Raw genomic sequence first — 18,596 nt, 5'->3', positions numbered from 1 at the left:
CATTTTTTATTCTGTGCAGTCAGCAACCCCCCCCCCTGAAAAATTGTTTGCACCCCTTTCAAGAGAGGGTGTGTAAGTTTTCCCAAGAGAGCAAGAAGAGGGAATGTTCTCTAAATCAATTCATTTGTGTATATTTAGCTGCGGCAGAATGGGGATGTACATTTGGATTGACATCACTATTCTTCTGTTGCAGCTACTCATGCATAACTATGCATGACTAAAGCTGGATCAGAGCAAAAGTCTTGCTGTGCAGTGCTGACAGCAACACAGGGAGAGTTGGCCCACTTGGCTCAATAACAAAGATGCAGTTTCTCTTGCCACTTTCACTTAGACCTCGGTGACAATATCACATAGCCATATCTGCTTACACAGTGACATAGTGCCACCCTGTTCCCCAGTGTGATTGGCTGGGATCATGTTTTGAGAGAGGTCCTAAAATAGGCTGAAACAGCAGCATATTGGGACTGAAATAGGTGTAAAAAACAGTGTGGACTTTTGAGGAGCTTTTCACATACCTCAGCAGGTCACTTTTATGCTTTATGAGGGTTCAAATATAAACATTAGTTGCAGTACTAGAAAAATTAGACGTGTAAATGAATGAACAAAGAAGGATTCCTGTGTGGAAAAAATCCATTGTGCTAATAAACTTCTAAAACTGACCATGTTAACAGTTGCATTATCCCTTTGTGATTTGCACTAGCTGCCAAATAGTTTCTGGGCTCAATTCAAGGCGCTGATATAAAACCTTTAAAGCATTTAGCTTGGGATCTGGATGACTCAAGAACTGCCCTTTTTCTGCATGCTCCAATCATCAGCACATGTAAAAGTGTTCCCAAGAGAGCTCCAGATCACGCAACCTCAAGAGGTGCCAGCTAGATAAAGGGTGTGGTGTATTGAGTCCCATCATTCTGTTCCTTCTTGTGTCTGGTAAAGTTATGGCTTTTTAATAAGGTTGTTGACTGATTAAATAACTTCCACATTAGCTTAGGCAGTGTTTCTTTTAATGACTTACGGATTTGTTAATTTGGTTATTGTATTGGGCTTAGTTTATTTTATCTGTTGGCTGCCTTTAAATAAATAAAGCAGGTTTTTTAAAATGAATATTAAAAAAATTCAGTGACCTAGTTCATATGTAATCCAAACAGGCTAACATGCAGATTCTGGGAGATCAGACTGCTTTTCTCCTCCTCCTGTCCTGCTGCCGCCTTGCTGCTATGAGCTAAACCATAGTTTGGCATAGCACTGAATCTGAATCAGTGCTCATGGTTTACACCACTCCAGACAAGCCATGAACTGTAAACAAGGTTTGTTCTAAGATTTACAGTTTGTGGTTTGTCATCGGGGCATAAACCACAAGTCTGGGTTCAGTTGTAACACTTAGCCAAACTTTAACTTAGTTCATAGCAGAGCAGTGGCAGCAGGACTGCAGCTGTAATATTTTTTCCAGTGACCAGCACATTTGCTCATTCATGCTAAGCCATAGTTTGACTTAACACTAAGAGTGAACCAGGCCATTATATTGTCCAGTTCCATTTGTATATGCAACCTTAGTGACAGGAAGCTGAATACAAAACTAATTTTGTTGAATACATAATCATTTTATGAATGCAATTTCATTGCTTGAATTTAAAAGTAGGTGCTGGGATCATGCAATTAGAACCATTCAGTTAGTTCATGAGCCAATACTGCAGAAGTTGAGGCTTCTTTGAGAAGCATATTTCTGACATGGCATGAAGAAGAAATAGTATAAAATCCCACTGGGTACACCCAAGGAAGCTCTTAGGTATTCCATAGCAGTTTGTAAATGACTTGTTTCAAATGTTGCAGTGGCTCATTGTGCCAAAGTTCCTTACCTCTTGAAGGTAGAAAGCTATACAAGCTGAGGTCCTTCACCAATTACAATACAGTCACTGTGTTTATGTGATTATGCAACCTTACCATCTGTTTTGCATAAGTAAAATGAGTAGATTATTGAAGGCCAGGATTATTACCAAAATCAGAAATGCAACAGAGATTTCTTTTATTATTATTATTAATAATAATAATAATTACTTTCCCAAATATAACCATGTTTATCTATGTATGCTTTTGATACACTTGCTAGATTTTCCTTTAAATTGTGTGGCTCCATGTGGGTTGAATGAACAAGTAGAAATAAGTTATACATCATCATCATGATCTGGCTTCTGTGCTTGGACAGAATACAGTTGTACATCCATCATCTTTTCACAATTTATAAACTGTACAAATATTAGAAAAAACATATTTCATATGCCACATTTTTCTGTGTATAAGACGCCCCCATGTATAAGACACTCCCTGCTTTCGGGGACCCCAAATTTAGAAAATGGGCATATGCATTATCCATGTATAAGACGCCCCCAGATTTTTAACATTATTTTAAAGTAAAAAAAACCCTAGTCTTACACACAGAAAAGTACAGTACAGTGGTACCTCTGGATGCAAACGGGATCTCTTCCGGAGCCCCATTCACATCATGAGCAGAACACAACCCGCATCTGCGCGGGTCACAATTCGCCGCTTCTGCACATGCGCGAGCAGCGAAACCCAGAAGTAACCCTTTCTGGTACTTCTGGGTCGCCGCAGGATGTCACCTGAAAAGATTTAACCCGAAGCGTCTTTAACCCGAGGTATGACTGTACTTTGCTTTTCAGACTTAATCTTTGGTTTGTTTCTGGTTCAGTGAAAGAGGGCTCTCTTAATCCCATAATTTTTGCAAGCCACAAAACTGTTGCAAATGACTTCTACAGCCTCTTCATCATTTGTAGTATTGGTTTACTGAAATTGGTTTTAGATTATGTAGCCTCTAACAAGGGCTTTCCAGTATGTGCTTCTAAAGATACTTTGGCTGCCTTATCTTTTATTATTTACATGGTTAGTACATTCATCTGTAGTGGTCATCTGTCTAACCTGCTCAGTCACTGGGCCAATTCGCTTACTGAAAAAAGGGGCTCCTTGAGTTGTATGGATTTCCCCCCTTACATCAGTAGGTAAGTTAATTAGAATTATAAGCCACAAAAATGAAGTGATCTTCCAGAAAACTCATTTCAGTATGGTATACTACTTTGCGCTTCCTCTTTGTTGTAGCAAGTGCAATTATTTGAGCATATGAACTCCAGCTAATGGCTTATTTAAACTTTTTTTGGTAAGTCCTTCAAAAAAGTTTTTGTCAAGCATTATAGAATAATCACTAAATTGTCATATTTTTCATTACCAGTACAGCTTTTTGCTCATGGTGATTCTTACGGTAGCTGCAATTGTGTCTGTTTATACATGCAGCTACTTCACTTTCTCCCTCCATCTCCAAACACAGAAGTGCTCAAAGCAGATGACATAATAAAGAAATGGCCAAGGAAACAACATCAGTTTATGAATGAATGAATGAGCAGAAAAACTGAGAGCCGGGACTAAGCAAAAAGAAAAACTGAGACAGCACCTAAATTAAGTACCCAGTGGAAAATAATAGTGTTCAAGAGGTGATAGAATACTAGGAGATGCAAGACAGAAAGTCCTGCATTTCAGGGCTTTTTGTACCTCTCAACCAGCCATATCTCAGAAGGCAACATGATGTTCAGAATGGCCTCATCAGGTGTGAAGAAAAGCAGTCCATTAGATATTGTGGTCCTAAGCTGTTATGCCGTTATCACCCTTAAATCCCATATTTCACAAATAGATAAAAATAATGTGTTAGGAATGACCTCCATTATCTTCAAACAAAAATTCATGGTAAAACAAATGTTCAAAAAAATCAGTTCAGAATTTTGGAAACTTGTTTTGAAAATAAGATGTTTTATGCTTTTATGTTTCAAACAAGTTCAGGATGCAAATGTAATGTGTGAGCAGTTACAAGTAGGTAGCATGTAGGAGAACAAGGTTGTATTTATGAAGTTAAGGTAAATTTCAGTTTTAAAGTAAAAAGAGGTTACACTTGATTAGCAGTAAAGTGGTATAGGGTCTGAGAGGCATGAAATATAACTACCTGGTTTTAGGCAGCATTATCTGCATCATTATTTGTTACCTGATTGTAGTAAGGACAACAACAAAACTATCTAAACTTTTAGGAAACTAACATTCTGTATAAATGTTGAATGAAATATACTGTGGCTATCCAATTATATGGTTTCACATTAGACTACCACAAAATCAAATCTGATCATCTTTAAAACAGTATCCAGGGCCACAATAAATATTTCTGTGCATTGTTATTTTTATTGATAAGAGGTGACCCAGCCTTCATTACATAGACTTCATTTGCAAATCAGGTTTTATAGATCAGCTTGTTTCGAAGCCAGTGATCTTCTCTCAATAATATACTTCGTTTTTGTTAACGTGTTCCACCATGTCAACAGAACGTTAGTGGCTTACATTTAACTTTCAAACTGATGATGGTAAAAGCTAACTTTTTTCTATTTATGGTTATTATTTTCTTTAACGTGTACAGGAAAATTGCAAAATTTATTTGAAACAGTGCTTTCTAACTCCATTGAACCTACTTCTGTGAGTATATCATTCCTTCCCCTCCATTGGATCTTTGTTAGTTCCTACCAGTTCAGAATTTCAACTTTAAATTCTCTTTACATTTTTTGATATCTGTCCAGAATGCAATGTACATATGGACCAACTTATCTAGGACAAATAAGTTGTGGTTTACTAAAGTGGCTTGTTTCAGCAAACCATAGATAAATTACCAACGGTATGCATTCTGAAAATAATGCTGTTAAACTGTGGTCAAAATGGAGGTGAAAGCTTCACAAATCCTCCTCACGAATGCATTGGAAAGGGAGGGAAATCGTACAAACCTGTGGGGAGACTAGGCTCTGCTCCACTTGTTCCCATTAAGTTAGTGGTAATGGGGAACATTTAGTCATCCAGATGTTGTTAGACTCCATAGACACACATCCATTGTAGCCAGCAGGTAGTAGTCAAGAATTATGAGAGTTATATTCTGGCAGGTACCAGGTTCCCCATCCCTATATTATGGTAAACCATGGTTTATCCTGATGCCAGAATGAGCAAATGTGGTAGATTTCAAAATCTCCAAATTTTGTCCATTTCAGTAGGATAATTATGCAGGAAATACTGTTGAAGGCGAAAAAGAGGCACTGGCCGTTCCCTTTGATTTTTTGTTATTTTTTTTTAATGTGACAGTATCATAGCAGTGAGGGCAGATTTTAAATGATCCATATGTTACTATATATGCCAACTTGATCTGATCACCTGTTAATTAGGGGAACATCTCTTCCTTCTTCAAAAGCCTTCCAATTTTTGCATGCGAATGAAGACTGACTGTGTTCTTTTTATGCTGGGTTCTCCAGTAGCTAGTTTCGCATACGCACACACACACACACACACACACACTCAGTCTACAAAAATGAGATTTAAACTAGGTTGGTTTGTGGCTTGCTGTGGCCATATAGACTGCCCTGATAAGGTAAAACTTTCTTCAAGCTTATTCCCCCCCCCCCCCAGATTTTAGTTCCTGAACTATAAGTTTTTTACAGGATTTACTCCATAAGAATTACAATAACCTCCTGTAGTGCTGGAAACTTCCAGGGAATATTTTCATGGGGGACTACATTTGCCATTTCTTGGAGCAGAAATGGCAGTTTTATTATGTTTCTTCTTTAGTTGTCTTGGTAGTGGAGAGACCATGCATCGTTGCTCAGACTTTAATTAGGAATAGAAAGGAGTTCTGAACTCTTAAAGGTATATTACTTAAAGGCATTCAATGTCTGATCCACATATGTAGCAGGCTGCACAGTGGATACAGGCCAGGTTAGACACAGTTTCCTTTAGATGAGTGTAAGCCTTGTTTTACAACCAACCAGAAAACATACCATCACTCCCAGTTAGAAGTTAGAATGATACCACTTGTTTCCAATGTATCTAACAGCGGTATCTGTCCACGTAGTAACACTTTGCTATGGAACCTTTTCAAATGCATTAATCCCAGGACTAAACAAGATGTGATATTTATAATGTGTTTTGACTTTGTGTGCAAGCCAGACCACTTGACTGACGTCTAGTTTGGACCTTTGGCTCTTAACTGCATATTTAAACAAAAACATTGAATTATTTTAGCTGAACTTTAGTTGTCAATATACTGAATTAGTGAGATCAAACTTAGATGAAGTAGAAATCTAATTTTAGTTAAATCAAGGCAATATCCTGCAGTTCTGTAGCCTATAAACGGAGTCTTGGCATGCCCCAGTTCCCTAACTCACTATGATATGCCATTTTCTATTAGTGTAGTTTTTCACAGAAGGAAGGATCATCACTTTGAAAAGGGAAGAAAAATATCCTACACATGCTTATTTAAACTTTTACCTGCCATTAGTTAGTTTGACTTATCTGAACCTGCCTCAGAATCTCGATGAAAGAGGGTTGCCTTGTGTAGTTCTGCCTCATTATCTCCTCTGAAACATTTTTACAGCCACTTTAGAGTAGCATACAATATCTGAGTCAAATGTAGGCCAGAATTTCAAGATGTGGATAATTTTTGATGTCACTTTTTAATTATATTGATATTAAGACTGGTATCATTTCTTAAGGCCTATCTTTCTCCCTTAAAACATTTCTGATTCTTCCAGCTGGCAGTTTTAAAATTATATGAGCTACAGTCCATGATACATAATGAGCTTATAACTCTTTAGTTTTCACTACTTCTTTAAAAGTCAACCACCTACATTGTACTTACCGTATTTTTTTCTCTATAAGACTCACTTTTTCCCTCCTAAAAAGTAAGGGGAAATGTGTGTGCATCTTATGGAGCGAATGCAGGCTGCGCAGCTATCCCAGAAGCCAGAACAGCAAGAGGGATTGCTGCTTTCACTGCGCAGCAATCCCTCTTGCTGTTCTGGCTTCTGAGATTCAGAATATTTTTTTTCTTGTTTTCCTCCTCCCAAAACTAGGTGCATCTTGTGGTCTGGTGCGTCTTATGGATCGAAAAATACGGTATGTGAGTTTTGTTGTCCCTTGTTCAAGTATATGCAGATTCTTCTTTCCTGCCTGCCTGCATCAGCTGGAAACCAGCCTTTGATTGCTTGAAAGTAAATCCAGGAGCTCTTGGAGGAAACTGATTTTCTAGATCCATTTCCATCAGAATTTAGGCTTGGTTTTGGCACGAAAAGTGTTTTGGTCGCCCTGTACAATGACTTCTGTTGGGAGAGAGACAGGAAAAAATTGTCCTTGTTAATTTGCCTTGACCTCTTAGCAGCTTTTGATACCATCCATTATGGTATCCTAGAGCAGCTGTCCAAGTTAGGGGTGGGTGGTACTACTTTGTGGTGCTTCCAGTTCTACTTGGATGGTCATTTCCAGAGGGTGATGCTTGAGGAGTGTTCTTCCGCCCTGGGGAGACTTCAGTGTGGTGTTCCTCATGCTTCAAGTTTAATATGTATATGAAATCACTAAGTGGGGTCATCTGGAGCACTGGAGTATGTTGTCAGCAATATGGGGATGACACACAGCCCTACTTCTCCTTTACAACTGCAGGTGTGGCAGTGGTTGTGCAGGGCTGTTGTATTGGCTCTGTAATGGACAAGATGAAAACTAAGAAACTGAAGCTCAATCCAGACTGAGTTAATGTTTGTGAGTGGTTCCCTAGATGGATAGGAGGTAGCCAGTGTTAGAAACTGGGATAGAAAAACTAGGAGCCAAGTGGCTCCTGGGAACTGGGTTGTGGGTGCCAAAACAGAATGTCTAGTCACTATTGTGGGGGGTCGGAAACACTTTTTATTTATTATTTTGATAAGCAGGAACTAATACACAATTCAAATAAGTGCCACATTATTAATATCATATTTTTAGCAGAAATTGTTAATACATGTTTAATTTGGGGTGTTTACAATAAAAATACTGGTACCATACTTCTTCAGTTTTCAAAACACTCTACTTTTTGTTGTTAAACTCCTTAACATATTGTCTACCATTAACATATACTTCAAGGCTTCAAAGCACATACATATCAGTAATCCTTGAGTGTTGGCCAGGCTCAAAAAATGGCACCCAGACTTTTTGAGGTGCTCGCAAATGGAGAATCTTTAGGTGCAAAATGCGCCTGGCGCCTTGCTAATTTCGAACCCTGGAGGTAGCCTGTTCTTCATGGGATTATACTCCCTCTGAAGGAGCTGGTATGCACCTTGGGGTTTCTTCTCAATCCATTGCTGTTGCTTAAGGCTCAGTTGGCCTCAGTTGTGCGGAGTGCCTTCCATCACCTTCAACTGGTGGCCTACCTACAGCCCCTTTCTGGACAGGGATAACCTAACTACTGTTGTCTATGCTCTGGTAATGTCTACGTTAGATTACTGTAATATGTTATATGTGGGGCTGCCTCTGAAGATGGTTCAGAAACATCAGCTGGTGCAGAATTCAGCCAGGTTGCTCACCAAACCATTTGAGCATGTAACATGAATGTTGGCCCGACTGCACTGGCTGCCAGTTGGTTTCTAGGTCCAATTCAAAGTGCTGATTTTGACCTACAAAGCCTTTAGCAGCTCAGGACCAAAATACCTGAAGGACATCCTTTCCTTATGTGAAATAGCCCAGATCCTGCAATTATCATCTGAGACCCTTCTTCGTGTTCCCGTCTGCAAGAGGTATGAAGGGTGAAAACACAAGTGTGAACCTTTGTTGTAGTGGCTCCACACTTACGGAGTGCTCTCCTCAGGGAGGCATTCCTGACATTTTCATTAGATATCTTTAGGGGCCAGGCAAAAACATTCTTCTTCTCCCAGGCCTTTGGCTAATTAAACAATCTATTTTCTTCTAAACTGTGGAGGTGGGAGGTATTGGAGGGTTTTGGTATGTAGTTTTTGTGTTTTGTAAACTGCCCTGTGATTTTTGGATAAAGGGCAATAATAGAAATTTAATTGATAATAATGATAATCTGCTTTCTGTTTTTAAACATAGATATGTGAACAATATCATAAATTGTAAGTGGCAGCAAGTTACAAAACATTCAAATAACATAATTTTAAATAAAAGGGACCTGTCTGTGAAGTACTCTACAAGTGGCAATTATAATATAAGAACAGAAATAACATTGTGCTGCAAAGTAAGCTTAAACAGAAATCTATATAAAATCAAAGCATATCTGAAATAAGGAAGGAACTACACAGGCAATGTCCTGGCAACTGCTAGTACTTAAGGGTCTAAAACGGATAACTTTTTTAAAGGAGTATGCGTAGCTTCCTTTACTTAAAATGTTTTGAGATTGTCAACCACCTGGACTGGATAAGAATAAAAGAACTGAAATTAAATCTGGATGAGACAGAGGTGCTTTTGGTCAGAAGGCATATTAGCCTGTACTGGAAATGATTGTATTTTACTTACAAGACCAGGTTCATAGTTTAGGAGTACCCCTGGATCTAGTTTTGTTATTAGCTGCTCAGATGTCAGGAGAGTTTCTGTCCAGCTTTAGCTGGTGTGCCAATCCATTCCTAGTCCTGGTCATGCATACATTTTGACTGGGGCTAGTGGTCTGTCAGCTGCACTGGCTTCCATTCTGTTTTGACTGCAGTTCAAGATGCTGGTTATTTTGTATAAAACCCTAAGTAGCTTGAAACCAAGCTGCTCGAAGCAATGTCTCCTCTTATGTGAATCTGCCCTGTTCTTTAAGATCAGCTGTTGAGACCCTCTTTTGTGTACCATTGCCTTTTAAGGCAAGAGTCTTCTCGGGGGTGGCACCCAATAAGCAGAACCCTGCCCCAAGAGGTTGGGCTATCTTCTCTATTTGGGTTCTGCTGGCACACACTTTTTATTCTGCTGCTGCTGCTTATGGTACTGATTGTGAATGCTTTTCTTTGTTTTATGCTGCTATTTTTAGTTAATAATTAGTGTTATAAAGGTAGGGATTATGGTTACTTTTATGCTTGCATTGTATCTGTAAACTGCACTGAGCAACTCCTTTATTCAGGGGGAAGGGGTGCGACTTTTAAAAAAGAGATGCGTTTGTTAACAAACCCTTCCCTTTATTTGGGAGGTCATAGCTTAAGGAATTGGTGAAGAATCTGGTTGAAGTTTGTTGAAGATTGGTAGCTTGGTGATGAAGTTGAAGCTGAAATTATTAATGCGGATTTCAGTTTGGTCATAAGAATGAATATTGTTATGAATTGCAGAGGGGGGTCAGTGTGAGTGATACCCTGGGTCCCTTGCAGTTGTTGGGATCATGTATCTGTGAGAGTGGAATGTTTAAGAGGAAGCTTGCCAAAGCAGTTCCTTTGTCAAACTAATAGCTTTGGCTGGCTTTTTAAGTACCATGATTTACCATATCCAAAGAAGTTGCCCTGTGCCACAGAAACAAATGGATGGGCCTTTCTCCATCCACATCACCTGGCTGATAGGTAGAAGAACAATAGCCAGAGTTATTTGTGTAAGCTGAAAAGCTGGAGACTAAGTTGGAGAACAGATATGCTGGATTTTGTGGTTCTGCTTGAAACCTAATGGAGAAGCAATATCTGTTAGACACGTGTTAGTGCTTGAGCCCCTCTATCCTATGTGCAGGTTGCATGTATGTGTAAATAAAACCATATACCCTGAAGACACCAGAGTGTTTGCTGACCTTCATTGGAAGGTAACGGAACCTTGAGTAAAGTGCAGGCACTCCTGGAGTCTCACTTCTTGGAGTTTGAGGGGGTGCCTAACAGTATTTTCAATTTTCACATTCCTTTCTAACTTGGATCAAGAGTAGTAAGCTGTTAACAGTGTCATACTTCTACTCACCAAGTGGAACTATGGGTTTGATCCAGGCTAACTTAGTTACATTTGGATCATATTGATATCTACAAGGCTTAAATCATGATTAATCCTGTTGAGATCAATGTGACAAATTAAAGTTCAGCTAAATTTGTTCAGATCCAGTCCCATGTATTTGAAAAGCTGTCTGACAAATACATTTACATAAAATAAGTAGATTTAATTGCTTAAAGAAACCTATTAAATTTTACCATTTTTTTCTAGGTTTAACTACAGATCAACACATCATCTTGCGTCACATGGATTTTATGAATTCCTAAACTGGTTTGACGAAAGAGCATGGTATCCACTAGGAAGAATAGTAGGTGGGACTGTAAGTACCAGAAAATGTAATCAAGTTTTAAGAAAATGTCCATTTATAAATGAATACTGTTACTTCCATTCCATGTTTTACTTTGAGTTTTTAACTTCATTTATATCAGATTTTAAAATTTCAATTACATCAAGTATGTAAAAAATAAGCTGTTTTTCAATTAAGTTTAAAGTGTTCATATTTATATTTATCTCAGTATTGAATCATGGCCATCTAGCAGGACCAGGATCTGGGAGATCCAGATTTGAATCCCTACTCAGTCATGAAGCTCACTGGGTGACGTTAGGCCAGTCACATTCCCTTACCCTCCCTCACAGGGTCGTCGTAGGGATTAACTGAGGTGGGGAGTGAACCATGTGCTCCTTGGAGAAAAAGGTGGGATATAAACGTAATAAGCTCTTCTGCTTACCTGCTTAAGAAAGCTGGAGGGGCCAGCCAGATGGAGATGTCAGTCACCAACCTGGCATCCAGAAATCTCCACATGGTTGCAGTTGAACTTGCACCAGTCACATAATGTGCTTGGTGAATTTCTAACTGGACAGAATAGTCCCTAGGACAGTTCAATTTTAGAATTGTAATATAGCTAGCTTTTATAAGAGAAAAGTATTAGTGAGCTGTGTAGGCAGAAAAGCTTGTAGTTCAAAAACATTCATATGAGAAAATGTTCTTGCAAACAAAAGATTCAACTTCTATGTTTTTCATGATAGGGTTGTGGTAGAATATAATTGCTGTTGTACTGCAGAAATGTTTTGCATGAACCATCTCTGATGGATATAGATGTGTCCTTGAACACCAGTTAGCTCCTTTTTCAATCTAAGAAGTGCTGTTTGAGTAGATTTACAAGATGCTAGTCAATAAAACCAATCCTTGTGCATTTGATCAATAAAACATTTAATGAAATCAATTTGTTACTCTTTTTAAAAACCCTGATTTTTCTGTTCTGATTTGAATTATTATATCATAAAGCATAGCTCTGCAAATTTTAGCAGCAAACCGTGTCAATATTGCTTGATGTGGTTGTGTAATAGTTTTGGGTTACTCAGTTTAGCTTTATATTAGGGTGCTTTCCCTTAGCACGTATAACTTACACCATAAACTTTCAAAATCAGAAGTACTATTTCTGAAATAAACTATTTGATGCTTTCTGCTGTGGTTTCAGCAAATGAAATTCAGTAAATAAGTGATAGCTATATTACTTTTGGCAACCCTGAGGAAGGGCTGTAGCTCAGCAGAACACCAACCTTGCATGCAGAAAGTCCCAGATTCAATCCTCAGCATCTCTAGGTAGGGCTAGGAACACCCCGTCTGAACCTCTGGAGAGCTGCTGCCAGTTGTGTAGACAGTATTAGTTAGATGAATCAATGTCCTGACTTGGTGTAAGATATTTTATTATTATTAGCCACTCTGGGCTGCTTCCAACAAAATATTAAAATATAGTAGCCTGTTAAACATTAAAAGCTTCCCTAAACAGGGCTGTCTTCACATGTCTTCTAAAAGTCTGGTAGTTGTTTTTCTCTTTGACATCTATTGGGAGGGCGTTCCACAGGGCGGGTGCCACTACCAAGAAGGCCCTCTGCCTGGTTCCTTGTAACCTCACTTCTCACAGTGAGGGAACCGCCAGAAGGCCCTTGGAGGTGGACCTCAGTGTCTGGGATGAATGATGGGGGTGGAGACGCTCCTTCAGGTATCCTGGGCTGAGGCCGTTTAGGGTTCTAAAGGTCAGCACCAACACTTTGAATTGTGCCCGGAAACATACTGGGAGCCAATGTTGGTCTTTAAAGACCGGTGTTATGTGGTCTCGGCGGCCGCTCCCAGTCACCAGTCTAGCTGCCGCATTCTGGATTAGTTGTAGTTTCCGGGTCACCTTCAAAGGTAGCCCCACATAGAGTGCATTGCAGTAGTCCAAGCAATAGATAACTAGAGCATGCACCACTCTGCCGAGACAGTCCGCGGACAGGTAGGGTCTCAGCCTGCGTACCAGATGGAGCTGGTAGACAGCTGCCCTGGATACAGAATTGACCTGTGCCTCCATAGACAGCTGTGAGTCCAAAATGACTCCCAGGCTGCGCACCTGGTTCTTCAGGGGCACAGTTACCCCATTCAGGACTCCTACACACCTGGCCACCTTTTGTCCCCTGCTTTTGTCCCCCCAAAACAGTACTTCTGTCTTGTCAGGATTCAACCTCAATCTGTTAGCCTCCAACCACCTCCAGACACTCACACAGGCCCTTCAACCAGTTCTGATTTGAAAGAGAGGTAGAGCTGGGTAACATCCGCATACTGATGAACACCCAGCCCAAACCCCCTGATGATCTCTCCCAGCTTCCTATGTTCCTATTTGCCAGCTATCATATCTCATGGCCTTCTTTTAGCCAATTCAAGATGTACAAACATTTAATGAGGTATGTTCTTTAAAAAAAAAAGGTGTCTGAAAGAATACAGGCCATCTGTGGTAGGATCCTTAGAAATACCCCCTTTAAAATATTTGCATGAATAGTCTCTCTGCTCCCCACCCCCAATCTTTTTGTTTCCCCCTGTAGAGGCTGCTTTTGAGATTGCTTCTCTTGTTTATCTTGTACCCTTTTCCCTAGCTGCTGCTGGATTCATTTAGCTGGCTAGGGTTTAATGCTCCAGATTTCCTAGTTAATGGCCTGTGTGCTTTTTGAACATTAGCTTTATGCTCATTTGGATTTTAAATACAATTAGATCCATACAGGCGGTGTTGAGAAAAATCCTGGGCCCGCCCTCATAAAATATGAGTTTTTTGCTTGCAGTTTGTGAAAATCTTTTATAAAGCAATCTAGATTAAGCAGGTGTCTTTAGTTGTGTTCCTTAGCCATCCTTGAAACCCTGAATTATATACCATATTATATGTTGTTTTATAATATTAAAGCTAATTCAATGCAGATACTGAAAAATATATCTGTATGTTCAATTGTTACCGAAGAAAATGTTAATGAAAATGTGTGTGTGTGTGTGTATTAAAAATACGTTTGGCTCTGACAATAGCTTGGTTTTATATGGGTTGTGGAAATAACAATCTCTTCTGCATGTGGGTTACATTAATATATTTTAAGTCTTTCTGTAACATTGATTCAAATAGAAGAAAAATGAATTTTTCGTCTGCAATTTGGTAAATCACTTTTCCACTCTCTCTCCTAGGTCTACCCAGGGCTGATGGTGACAGCTGGCCTTATACATTGGATTTTAAATATGCTTAACATAACTGTCCATATAAGAGATGTATGCGTGTTCCTAGCACCAGTTTTTAGCGGCCTTACATCAATTTCTACTTTCCTGCTCACCAGAGAACTGTGGAACCAGGGAGCAGGGCTTCTAGCTGCTTGCTTTATTGCGATAGTACCAGGTTACATATCACGATCAGTTGCAGGATCTTTTGACAATGAAGGGATAGCTATTTTTGCACTGCAGTTCACATACTACTTGTGGGTAAGTAACAACTCATGCTTCATAATTTTTATCTCACTGTCTTTTAGTATTTTGAATCTGTCTTTGTTGTTTCTGCCTTTTAAATTGGCTTTGATTTTAGATTTCTTCAATCGGGTACTCACAAGAAAGCAACGATTAAAAAATTTGAGGGCCTTTTTCGCTTATGCTAATTACTCTCTTTCCAAAAGAAAAAGTTGCATTGTTATATGGTAAACTGGTTTTGAACTGGTGAAATATTTCGTGGTCTTTAGCTAGATACGGCTTGAACACTTCCTGCATTATGTCAAGGACCAACTTATTCTTCAGGGCCTTTTAACTGGAGCAGAGCTTTCCAAACTTTTCATGTTGGTGACACACTTTTTAGACATGCATCATTTCACAACACAGTAATTCAGTTTTACTAGCAAACTGGAGGTTAAAGTAGGAGGAGCATGGGGAGTGTTCCCGTAACACACCTACACACTGCAGCCGACACAATAACGTGTCGCAGCACACAGTTTGGAAATGATAAGAATTCAACAGCCATAAGCATTACTTTATTATTTATTTAAAATACACACACCCCTCCTACCAGGGCAGCTCAAAGCAGTCATACACAGTAGCCATGCAAGTTTCATTTAACATGTCATCAGCTTGAGCAAATTCCTAAACCCATGTTCCTGAAATAATGTTGATGGAAGTGGCCTGAACTAAGCCAATCCAAGACCTTTATTTCCTAACCTTTGAACAGTATCCTTTGTTAAATGTAACGTTCTTGTAGATATGACTTTTAAAAGTGGTCTGATGGGGTCATGTTGACACTAATAGAGATCATAATTGGTTACATTAGAGATAGTAATGGTACATTAGTCTATTGCTTTCCCACCTGCTTGTTCTCTGATCCTAATCTATTTTCTCCAAAGTCCCATTTCCTCCCACAGGATTCCAAACATGTGTTAACCCTCAGAGGTATCTTGGGAGAGGTGAGGTGTAGCAGCAAAGTAATATGAGGGCATGATTAAGGTCTCCTCTCCCCTCTCCCCCATTGCTGCTTCATTCTAAATCAACTCCTGAACTGGCAGAGTTGATCATCAGGATATCATTACTTAGAAGTTTGTGTAGTTTAGACCCTAAAATTGTATTACACAATCTAACACATGCATGTTTAAAAGTGCAGTAGAAGTCATAATAATCAAACATTGAAAAGTTTAATAGTTAAAGTTGGTGACATTTTGCTATTGTTACAAAAATTGAGCTATACAATATAATTTAATACATAATGCAACTTTAATATTAGTATATATAATACAAACATAACAGATAAGCTCATATAGGACTGCACCCTAGTGTGTGTGAGAGAGAGAGAGAGAGAGAGAAAGAAAGAAAGAAAGAAAGAACATTAGCCATGCCCAGCTGTGGCATGAAGCCCACAGTGCATTGTGTATTGGGAAATCTTCAGTGCACGTGTGCCTGGGGAACATGTAACACCAAACAGTTGTTTAATACTGTGTCTGAAGCGCATCAGTGTGGTAACGGAATGAATAATCTCTCAGTAAAGTACCTTAGTTAATTCTGATGCAAACCTTAAAAGTATATTTAGTTCAACCTCTGCTCTTAATTGTTGTTTTTTTAATTTGAATGATACTTTTTTTTGTTTCTGCTGAGTTATAACACAAATCCCCATTTGTAGGTGAAGTCTGTGAAAACTGGATCAGTCTTCTGGACCATATGCTGCTGCCTATCCTACTTTTACATGGTAAGTGTTATCCTAAACTAATGTACGTAATGTGATTTTGAAATCATTTATTGGCAGAACCCAAATGTGCAAGTCACATTCTTTATTTGTACACTGTAATTGCTTTTATTAATAGTACATTGGAGCAACATTTAAAGATAGAAAAAAGTCTATCAGCACCTGTCTGAAAACACTGACTTTATATATATGGTGGTAGGTTTGAAAAGTTTGTTTAACAGAAAATGCCTCTTCACTTTAGAGAATTGGTTTGCATTTTGTATCTTGACTGAAGTTAGTTGAAGATTTATTTTAAGCATGCCACTCGCCCAGTTTGCACCTCACATCAAAAAGTGAATGAGCAGCATAGTTGCACACCCTATTAACATGTTCCTGCGGCACTTAGCATATGCTGCTGCACTGAGAATGAAAGAAGCCAGAGTCATCCAAACCAAGGCTCCTGGTTAGGTTCTTCCAAATAAACCATGATCCGCAAATCTTGGTCACCACAGGCATTTGTTTGAACAACACAACAGGTGAGATTCTGTTTATTCCGCAGTATGGCGTCAGCAAGAGCGGTGTGCTGTGGGTACCAGAGCAGCGTGCACCAGCACATAGCTTATTTTAAACTTATGCCTTACTGTGATGTGTGAACTAAAGACCAGATGAACTGATTTGTGCTGCTGCGAGACTATTCACTGCAGAAAGCTGTTCCAAAGGGGAAAATCTAAAATGTGTGGAAGATAGAAAGATCTTTACCTGGCACTGCAATGATCTTAATGAGGGTGCCAGGTGAGTCTCATTGAGGAAGGATGCTCTGTTTTCAGAGTGCCTCCATCAAAAATGCCCTCTGCTTAGTAACCACCCACTTCAGCTCTTGAGGGAGACGGGGAAAGAACCCAGAGAAGGGCCTCAAGTGAACCCAGAGAAGGGCCTCAAGATCCGAGCAGATATATTTATGGAAGGAGGTAATAGTTTCAGTACTATAGCTAATACTAGCTCTTTATTTAAAGTACTTCACCCTCGATTTTGGTATATATACTAGATTATTAAAGAAGTGTTGTTGTTTTCTTAAAAGTTGCTTCATTTGGAAGATAACAGATACAATGGAACCTCGGGTTGCGAACGTGATCCGTGCGGGAGGCATGTTCGCAACCCGCAGCATTCGCGACCCACAGCGCCGTGTTTGCGCATGCGCAGGTCGCGATTCGGCACTTCTGTGCATGCACAAAGCATGATTTAGTGCTTCTGCGCAAGCGCCGAAACCTGGAAGTAACCCGTTCCAGTACTTCCGGGTTTGGTGCGGTGCGCAACCAGAAATCACGTAACCTGAAGTGTCTGTAACCCGAGGTAGCTCTGTACTTGGTTGCCATATGTGTGACCAAGCTATCAATGGTGCATAAGGTGTGGATGCTACAGATCTGTTCATACTTGGTTTGTTCACTAGTGTTAATCACTATATCCTTTCATTGTAGAGGAAAACATTGCAGTTCTTATTTTGACATTGTTGGTAAAGTGAATGATGCCTCTAAAATTCAACTAACTGGCAAATTGCTTAATGTTACAGTCTTCTTAATTGGCATTAATGAGTTCCTGCTTGATAGTATGTCCCCCATTTTATTTACTCCTTTATTAAGTTTACAAATACATTATAATATATTATATATAATTCACAAAAGTAGTTCTTTATGTTAATACATAATAATTCATATTAACGGTAGTAAAATGATGGTATTTATAATTTTCTGGAAAACATTTCACTGAGAGCCATGACGTAAAATCTTAACTAAGGCATACCCAGAGTAGATCCAATGAAATCAATGGACTTAATTAAGTCCATTGAATGGGTCTACTCTGAGTACAGCTAACGTTGAAGGTCACATACAATGTGTATAATCTGTGTAAAGGACTAGTTGAGGAGGAATAAGTAAAAAATGCTTCCTGGATCTGCTTTCTACTGAAATCTTTATGTCCTGTGGATTTTTCCTTGTGGTCTGGATTATCTTGTCTTGAAGACAAAATTTAATTCATGTTGGTTAGTTTAATGGTTTAACAATAACGTTTATAAAGTAGTATTATCTTCTGATATGTTTATTTTTCAGGTTTCTGCATGGGGTGGTTATGTTTTCATCATCAACCTTATTCCACTGCATGTATTTGTGCTCCTGTTGATGCAAAGATACAGTAGGAGGGTCTACATAGGTGAGTGTTTTGATTTGCTGAGATTGAATGAAAGGTGGGGGTTTTCCCATTCTTAATCACATTACTTCCTTTTTCAATTTAAATGACTATGAATTTAACTTAATTTAAGTGGTTACTTTTGTCTAGTTACAGGCAAAATCGTAA

At 39.1% G+C, this 18,596-nt stretch overlaps 1 protein-coding gene and 1 long non-coding RNA gene across 2 annotated transcripts in view; both read left to right on the top strand.

Annotated features, from left to right (window-relative positions):
- LOC310745652 overlaps positions 1 to 18,596 on the top strand; it is a 74,250-nt gene that overhangs the window by 17,053 nt on the left and 38,601 nt on the right. The window lies entirely within an intron of this gene.
- The window catches only part of STT3B (STT3 oligosaccharyltransferase complex catalytic subunit B), a 43,718-nt gene that overhangs the window by 4,270 nt on the left and 20,852 nt on the right, over positions 1 to 18,596 (top strand). The window contains exons 2-5 of the mRNA XM_083577899.1: positions 10,981 to 11,089; positions 14,252 to 14,539; positions 16,209 to 16,274; positions 18,353 to 18,452. Coding sequence (XP_083434025.1) covers positions 10,981 to 11,089; positions 14,252 to 14,539; positions 16,209 to 16,274; positions 18,353 to 18,452 — 563 coding nt within the window. The remainder of the gene's footprint in view (positions 1 to 10,980; positions 11,090 to 14,251; positions 14,540 to 16,208; positions 16,275 to 18,352; positions 18,453 to 18,596) is intronic.

This window comes from Podarcis filfolensis (assembly GCF_964270895.1).
Source record: "Podarcis filfolensis genome assembly, chromosome: 12".
NCBI classification, from domain to species: domain Eukaryota; kingdom Metazoa; phylum Chordata; class Lepidosauria; order Squamata; family Lacertidae; genus Podarcis; species Podarcis filfolensis.
Note: the sequence above shows the minus strand (reverse complement) of the source record. Positions and strands in the feature narration are given on the sequence as shown.